Here is a 9,368-nt window from a genome sequence, read left to right as displayed (position 1 = left end):
ATGTATAAAAAAAGTTCGAACGTTCAAAAAATTTTGAGGTTCAGAAAAAAGATGAAATAATTTTCAGTGAAGTTCCTACCAAAATGCAGTATCTAAACGTACCCTATTGTACTCTAATATATTTCCCAAAGTTTCAGCTCGATATTTTATTTACAAAAAAAGTTCTTAGGTTCAAAAAAACATTCAGTGAACTGAAAAACTGTGATCGGTAATATTGGTATTTAGCTGTGTCACATGCCCTTAAAAATTTGGGAAATGATAGCGAACATGCTAACGGATGTCCCCACACACTTTTTTTTTTTTTTTTTTTTTTTTTTATCAAAAATTTTTTGATATTGTTAACAACGTACGTATATATTTGGAGGTTATGTGTGTTACATTTCACCCGATCGTTACTTTCAAACTACACAATATTTTTGGCCGAAAGATTTGGACTTACAAATAAACATAGTAACTAATCTCCCGGAACTAACCTTGTTTGCAGGCAATCAAAAAAGTTTATTTCATAAATAATTTCCAGATTATCGGAAAAGCAGAGATGAAAAACGACGTAACCTCAAAATAATGCATATGCATACAATTTTTATTTAGCATAATAAATTTTTTTTGCTATTATCCCTCAAAAAGAGTCCAGGGACGTCCGTTATGATATTTTATAGCATCTCCGAATTCAGTTTTTTAAAATTTTCATTTTTGTGGAAAAAAAGCCGGAGAAACTGTAAGTATCACATGCCCTTAATTTAAAATAAAAAACGTCTTTTCGTCGAAATATAAACTATTATATTTTTTGTTTAGAACTAATTTTTTTTGGTAAAAGATTCATTTCTTTGGTTAAAGATTGAATTATTTTGTTGAACATTAGTTTTTTTTTCCTTGAAAATTCATCTTTGGTTGAAAATGCAACTATTTGACTAAAAGTTGATCAATTTTGGTGGATGATTAAAATATTTTGTTGAAAATTCATATTTTCAGGTAGAAAATTCAACTATTTGGTTGAAAATGCATGTTATTCTGTAAAAAATCTATCTTTTTTTGGTTAAATTAAAATTGTTTGAAATTTAAATAAAAATCTTTTTTGTTTAAATACCAATTATTATATTATTTATTAAGAATTTATATTTTTGGACTGATAATTGATGTATTTTGTTGAAAATACATATTTTTGGTTGAAAATTCAACTGTTTTAATAGAAAATTCCACTATTTTGTTTAAAAATCGATTTTTGTTGTTGTTAGAAATTAATTTTTCAAACTAAAAATTGATCTATTTAAGTTGAAGATTAATCAATTTATTTGCAAATTCATCTTTCTTGTTTCTTGATTGCAATTTTAGTTGAAAATGTAATTATTCAGTTCAAATTTTCTTCTCTCTTAACTGAAAAGTTTTGTTCATTAATTCTCTTTTGTTTTGTCTTGTTTAATTGAAAATGTAACTATTTTTGGTGGAAAATTCAACTCTTTTATTGACAATATACTTTTTTGTTGTAAACATATATTTTTCAGTTAAAACTCTAATGTTTTGCTGAAAATTTATATTTTTGGGTTGAAAATTTAACTATTTGATCGAAAATTCATATTTTCAGATTAAGAACTCAACTTTTTGGTTGAAAAACCATCTTTTTGGTTGAAAAACCATCTTTTTGAGTTTAAAATGCAGTTATTTTTTTTTTTTTTGAAAATTCAACTATTTTGTAGACAATTAACTTTTTTTTGTTAATTTATACTTTTCAGTTGAAAACCCATTTTTTGCTGAAAATTTGTGTTTTTGCGTTGAAAATTTAAGTATTTAGTTGAAAATACATATTTTCGGGTTAAGAACTCAACTTTCTAGTTGAAAAGTCTTCTTTTTCAGTTGAAACTTCAATTATTTTTGCAGAAAGTTAAACTGGTTTGAAAAAATTCCATCTTTTTTAGTTAAAATCCAAGGGCTTAGTTGAAAATAATCGATTTTTGTTAAGAATTTGTTAAAAATTTATATTTCTTGGTTGAAAATAAACTTTTTTGTTGAAAATTCGATTGTTCTGGTTGATAATTCAACTGTCTTTTAACAAATTTGTCTTTTTGATTAGAAAATTCTACTATTTGGTTGAAGTTTAATCCTTTCTGTTTAGAAATTCATCTTTGTGGGTTGAAAATTGAACTAATTGGATAAAAATTCATCTATTTTGTTGAAAATTTAATGATTTTTGGTTGAATTTTAATCTTTTTTGTTTGAAAATTTCAACTATTATGATTTTATTTTCTTGAAAAATCACCTTGTTCCGAATGAAAAATAGAAAAATTGTTTAAACAATCACTTTTGTTAAAATTGATAAACAAAAGGAAAATTCGTGAAAAACCCGGGACTTTTTAACTCTATTCTATCATAAAATTGCTAAAGACAATAATAAATTGTTTAAACAATTTATGTAAACATCTTATTATCAGTATGAAATGGTATTTTATGGAGCAGAAACAATTTTAATTTAAAAGACTGCAAAAAATTATAATTAGCGTCGAACTCTCGCAAAACTCATTTTTTCATTAATGGGTTTTTGTTGGCTTTCTATAAAACAGACTTATGGGAGTGATATTTAAAAAGTGATACTTTATTGATATTCTTGAGCTAATTATGAAGAGAAGTTTTGATTTCCAACTTGATTCGGCTAATATTAAGGATTCTGAATAAAATGTAAAAAAAAAACTTTTTTTCAACTTTTAAACAAAAGACAGTGCATGAGCGATAAAATTTTCGAAAAATTGGTACTATTGAAAAGAAATATGAAGTTTCATGGAAATCCTTTAGTAGACTGCAGCATAGATTTATAAACTTAATATTATTTTTAATAAAAGACTTCTTATAAACAAATTCAGTATTTTTTTAATTACTTGACCTAACTTGTAAGTGTTATATTCAGCAATGGAAATTCAAATAATGTATTAAATATTTAATAAAAAAAAAAAGTAATGGCAAGGTAACGGCGTTACTTTCAGCCAGTAACGTGTCAAGGACTATTGAAGTCCGACAATTGGACCGATGATCGGTTAAAACTGTTGTCTTCTTTTCGAATTATTTTCCAGAAATGAGGAAAACGCAACAAGGACAGGTTTATTTCTACCACGTGCCAACCGGCTCGTCAACCTGGCACGATCCGCGAATCCCCCGCGATTTATCAGCCAACGAATTGGACCTCGGTCCTCTCCCGAGTGGCTGGGAAATGCGACAAACTCAGAGCGGCCGGGTTTATTTTGTCGATCACAACAACAGAACGACACAGTTCACCGATCCGAGACTCTCTTCCCAGATAATCAACAATCTGCTGAAACGACAAACGAACGGGACAAATTTGACAAGCAACACGAGTAATTCGGGCCCGCGAAATAATGAATCAGTTGTGACAGTCTCGCCAACCACGCCCACAACACCGCCAAACACAAATCAGCCGAGAGCGTCGCGCGTCGTCGAGCCGCCAACCAATAATAATTCGATAACCGAGAGCTCGCCGGTCCAGCAGACGGTCTCCGATCTGCCGAAAGAATTGATGGAGAGCGAACTGCTGCCCAAGTACAAGAGAGATCTTGTCGCGAAGTTGAAGTGTCTCCGGGCGGAATTGAATGCCCTGCAGCCGCAGAGTGGACACTGTCGACTCGAGGTGTCGAGGAATGAGATATTTGAGGAGTCGTACAGACTCATCATGAAGATGCGACCCAAAGATATGAGAAAAAGACTTATGGTGAAGTTTCGGGGCGAGGAGGGCTTGGATTATGGTGGTGTGGCGCGCGAATGGCTCTATTTGCTCTCTCATGAAATGTTGAATCCGCAGTACGGACTCTTCCAGTATTCGAGGGACGACAATTACACGCTCCAGATCAATCCGGACTCGGGAATTAATCCCGAGCACTTGTCCTATTTTCACTTTGCTGGCAGGATAATAGGCATTGCTGTTTTTCATGGTCATCATGTCGATGGCGGATTTACGACACCTTTTTACAAAATGCTGCTTAACAAAGCGATCACGCTCAGTGATATTGAGGGCGTTGATCCCGATCTTCATCGAAGTCTCACCTGGATGTTGTAAGTGATTTTTCTTCTTCTTCTTTTTTTTTTTTTTTTTTTTTTTTTTTTTTTTTTTTTTTTTTTTTTTTTTCATTTTTAATACACATTTTATTTTGACATAATTCAGGGTGGCGACACTTTCGAATTTTTGTTAAAAATGCCAGAAATGTGTGTAAATGAATTACAGTCATTGGAGATTGTCACCTATTTTAGAAATTTGTCACCTTTTTACTCCTGTTTTGGGGTTTCTCATCTTTTGTCACCTTTTTTATGCACACCAAATACAGTTTTTATTACACTTTCTTAATCGACGAATCTTGATACAAATTATCAAATTTTCAAAACAAAAAAAATTAAACTTCAGCAAGGAAGAGTTGCATTTTGTAAACATAATTTTAAATTTTTAATTTGAAAAGATGAATATTTTACAAGCCAGTTTAATTTTGAAGCAAGGAAGACGAGTTTTCAACTAAAAAATGTGACTTTTCTAACAAATGAGGATTTTTACACCAAAAGGATTTATTTTCTATCCAAAAATACAAGTGTTTGATAAATCAGTTGAAATTTTGATAAAAAAAGATTACTTTTTAGAAAATAGTTGAATTTAGATTAATTATAAAATAAAAATGTAATTTGTTTTTCGAATTAAAATAATTAGCTTTCAATCAAAAAGGATCAATTTTGAACCAATGAAGATGACTTTTTAACAAAACAATTAAATTTTCAACCAAATAGTAGAATTTTTAACCAAGAGATGAATTTTTTGCCAAAAAGGGATATTTTTTTTTAGCAAATAGTGGAATTTTCCACCCAAAAAGACGATTTTTTAAGTAAAAGAAAATTTTCAATCCAAAAAGTATCAATTTTCGACAAAAAATATGACTTTTTAACAAAATAGTTGAATTCAGATTAATTCTGAAAAAATATAATACTTTTTTTTTAGAAAAAGAACTAACTTTTCAAGAACCTAGTTCAATTTTCAATAAAATAAATAAACTTTTAAATAATTTGTAGAATTTTGAACTCCACTTAGTTCAAATTTCTACAAATGATAATAATATTTTCCAAAAATATAATAGTAGACTTTTCAATAAAAATGATTCACTTTCAAATATAAAAAATGAATTTTCAACAACTAAAAAAGAAAGATTTTTCTACCAAAAGATAAATTTTCAACAAAAAAATAGGAATTTCTAATAAAAAAAATGAATTTTCTACCAAGCAATATAATTTTTTGACCAAAAACGATTACTTTTTAACAAAAGACTTTAATTTTCAATAAAATAGTTAAATATTTAACTAAATAGTAGAATTTGTAACCAAAACGTAGAATTTTGAACCAAAAAAATGATTCTTTAACAATCCCACTCCTTGGTTGAACGAACTTTTTTTAATTTAATTTTTTTTTTTTCGTTGAAGATTCATAATTTTAGTTGAAAGTTCGTTTTTTTTTTTATAAAAAATCTAATTAAAATTTCATTTTGTTGTAAAAAAAAGTTTTTTTCAACTACAAATTAAAATATTTTGTTAAAAAAGTCGACTGATTAATTGCAAATTAACTTTTTTATATTATTTCATGTTCTCATTTTTAAAATTAAATTGTTGTTGAAAATTAGGCTTTTTGGCTTGAAAATACAACAAATTGGTATAAAATTAAACTGTTTTGTAGAAAATTCGTTTTTGTTTTTATTGAAAATTAATTCTCAATGAATATTCATCTTCTCCATTTTTTTAAAATTCAACCTTTTGGTTACAAATTTCTGTTTTTTTTTTTTTTTGTTGAAAATTCATCGTTTTTTTAATAGAAAATAAAATTTTTTGATCAAAATCAAGTTATGTTGAAAATTTATACTTTTTGTTCAAATCCAACTTTTTTATTTTTAATACAAATTTTGTTGTGGAAATATCTACTGTTACATTTTTTTATAAACATTAATCTTTTTTGTTGAAAATTCAACAATTTGCTTAACATTATTTTTCATTCTTGACTGAAAAATTTTTCTTGGTAGAAAATTAAGTTTTTGGTAAAAATGTCATCTCTTTTTGGTTAAAAATGCTACTGCTTAGTCGAAGATTTATCTATTTTGGTTGAGGATTAAACTATTTTGTTGAAAATTAAAAAATTTGGTATAAAATTTAACTTTTTCGTAGAAAATTAATTTTTATTGTTGCTGTTTTAATTGGAAATTAATTTTTCTCAGTAGAAATTCATCTGTCTAATTTGTTGGTAAGAAATTTAACTTTTGTGGTTTAAAAATGCAGATTATTCATCTTTTTTGCTTAAAAATTCAACAATTTGGTAGCTTAAGATTTAATATAGATTATGCAAAATTAATTATTTCGTCATATGGTTGTAACAAATTTTATTTTAAATATAAAATATACTGCTTCAGACTTATTTTTCCAGTAGAATTAGATTATAGAATTTATTTTGCAAAAAAATTAAAATTATCAATAATTCATTTTAACATTTTTATTTAATAAATAAAAGTCTTTTATAAAGTCTTAGTAATTAAAAACATGCGAACGTCTGATTAAAACTTTATAAACTGTGTTCAATTTGAAAATAACTTCATAATAATATATTCGTAATAAACAATTTAAAACTGAACTGTTTAACGTAGAAAGCCTGGAATTGTTAAAAATTTCAAAGTGCCTTTAAAATTTAAACGATAGAATTTTAATTGTTGTATTTGAAAAATGTTTTATTTGTAAGTGAAATTGTTGAATTTTAAAACATTTCCTTATAATTGACCATATTCTATTTTGACAATTATGTGAATCTTTTAAGCCTATTTAAATATTTTTCGAAAATAGTTATAAAAATGAAAAATTATTTTCAATTTTCCCAGGAATCGTAAAAAAATGTTTTTATTCTTATAGAGCCTTTCACAATAATTCTTGAAAAGCTTCTAAATTTTGTATTTGAAATCTTCAAAAATCTGCATTTTGCTTTAAATTAGGTCATCATTTCAAGTTTTAACTTCATTTTGAATCTTTTCAAAATTTCTGAACATCTATTAAAATTACTCAAATTTCTTCTACAAATAATAAATATGCCATTTTTATTTATACATGAAAATTGTAAGGAATTTTTTTTTAATTTGCAGGATTTCCTAAAAATTGTAGGGAAAATTCAATTAATTTTAAAAGATATTTAGAGGTCTTGAAAAAATTTCCAAAATAATTTCAAAACAACTTCTATATTTCTCGAAAATAAAAATTAACTAATTAAAGAAATAAAATTTTGAAGCTTTTCCAGGATGTTTTAGGAAATGTTCAATTAGAACAATATCACTTTTCTAATTGTAATGTTTCTAGCAAAAAATTCCTTAAAATAATGAAATTTTGAAATTTTTAATGTTCATTGATTGATTTTTTAATCAAGGGCATTGGAAATGATGATATAGGTTTATATTTTTTTATATTGACAACTGTTTGGTTAGAAATTAAGCTATTATAGTATTTTATTGAAAACTGAACTATTTCGTAGAAAATTTACTTTTTGTTTAAAATTTATATTTCGGTGTTGAAAAATGAACTAATATTTTCTGAATGAAAGTTCCACTTATAAAAAAAATGGTTTTTTATTACAAATTTATCAGTTTTAGTACAAAATTGATCTTTTTTGGATAAAAATGCAACTATTAGGTATAGAATTTAACTATACGGTTAAAAATTCATCCTTTCTGGTTGAAAAAATTCCTCTTTTTGGATTGAAAATTCAATTTTTTTCGTAGAAACTTATTTTTTTGTTACAAAAATTCAATTTTTGATGTTAGTGAGTTAACTGGAATCTTTTTTGGATTAAAACTCAACTTTTTTTCTAATAAAAAAATTCTTCGGCCTTAAGATAAATTACATATTTTTTGATAAAAGTGCAACTATTTTCTAGAGAATACAACAATTTTGTTAAAAAGTCATCCTTTTTGGTTAAAAAATCGTCTTTTTGGATTGAAAATACAATTTTTTTTCGTGGAAAATTATTTCTTGTTAAAAAATTCATAGTTTGATCGTGAAAATTCGACAAAAATCTTTTTTACAGAAAATTCAAATATTTTTTGGAAAATTTATTTTTTTTGATTTAAAAAATCATCTGTTACAGAAGAAATTTCCTTTCTTTTTTTTATGAAAATGCAACTTTTTGGTTAAAAATCATTCTTCTGTGCTTGATAATTCAACTAATTTGTTTAAAACATTTGGTTGAATCGCTTTGTTAAGAAAACACTTTTTTTTTTTTGAAGTTTTTGTTTTATTGTAGGCTTATGTCTGGTAGAAAATTGAACTGTTTAGTGGAAAAAACTTTTTTTTTTTTTTTGGTTTAGAACTCATTTCTTAACAAAAAATAGAACTTTTCCATTTTTTAAGATTGATATTTTTTAGTTAAAAATTCGCGTTTTTTTTTTCTTGTAAAAAATAATTGTTTAGTTTGAAATTTCCTTTTTTTTTTGCGTAAAAATGCATCAGTTTCGTGGAAACATAATTTTTTGTCAAACCGTGTTATTTTTTGTTTTTGAAAATTGTATTTTTGTATAGAAAATTTATCTTCTGGTTTGAAGGTTCAATAATTTAGATAAACTTTTATTTATTTTTTGAGTGAAAAATCTTCATTTGTTGGAAATTCGTCTTTTTTGCTTTAAAATTAATTTCTGTTGCTGCATAAATTTCATTCCTTTTTGATTAAATATAAACTATGACACTTTTTTGTTGGCAATTTGTCTTTTTAGGTTGAATATTCACCTGTTATGTTAAAAATTTAATTATTTTGTTAAAAAATTCAGTATTTTGTTGAAGAGTTATCTTTTAATCTAGAAAAAGCTTTTTTTTAAAAATAAATTAATACATTTGAAAATTTTAAATTTGTATATGAAACACTGTAATCCCTGAATATGTCTGAGCTAGAAAATAATTTATATTCAACTGCTGATATAACCTGAACAATAAAAATATTGTTAAAAATCATAAGGTCTTTTGAATTATCCTTTTAAATTTTAAAAAACTTGATTTCGTCATATTTTGTTTTAAAAAATGTTTAAACAACTTTTTTTTTAATTTTACTTGTGAGTCTCTTTGTAATTCATTTACAAACATTTCTGGCTCAATTTTGTTTGATTTGGTTATGTTTTGAGACTTGTAGGTGGTTTTGAACGAAATTATTGCTATATCCCCAATGTGTGGCCCTTGTATTCCCTACTGTACCCTATATTCACTTACAGTCACTAAAGTACACTTTTTTTTTGAAGATTTGGTCCCTATGGACCAAATATTATAAGAAATTTCTAAAAAAATTCAACGAATTATTAATTTATTTTAATTTATTGGTAGGGATTTCA

General features: G+C 25.8%; 1 protein-coding gene across 1 annotated transcript in view; it reads left to right on the top strand.

Annotated features, from left to right (window-relative positions):
• LOC117168758 (E3 ubiquitin-protein ligase SMURF1) overlaps positions 1-9,368 on the top strand; it is a 44,537-nt gene that overhangs the window by 18,195 nt on the left and 16,974 nt on the right. The window contains exon 6 of the mRNA XM_033354511.1: positions 3,060-4,053. Coding sequence (XP_033210402.1) covers positions 3,060-4,053 — 994 coding nt within the window. The remainder of the gene's footprint in view (positions 1-3,059; positions 4,054-9,368) is intronic.

This window comes from Belonocnema kinseyi, chromosome 3 (genome assembly GCF_010883055.1).
Source record: "Belonocnema kinseyi isolate 2016_QV_RU_SX_M_011 chromosome 3, B_treatae_v1, whole genome shotgun sequence".
Lineage (NCBI taxonomy): Eukaryota > Metazoa > Arthropoda > Insecta > Hymenoptera > Cynipidae > Belonocnema > Belonocnema kinseyi.
Note: the sequence above shows the minus strand (reverse complement) of the source record. Positions and strands in the feature narration are given on the sequence as shown.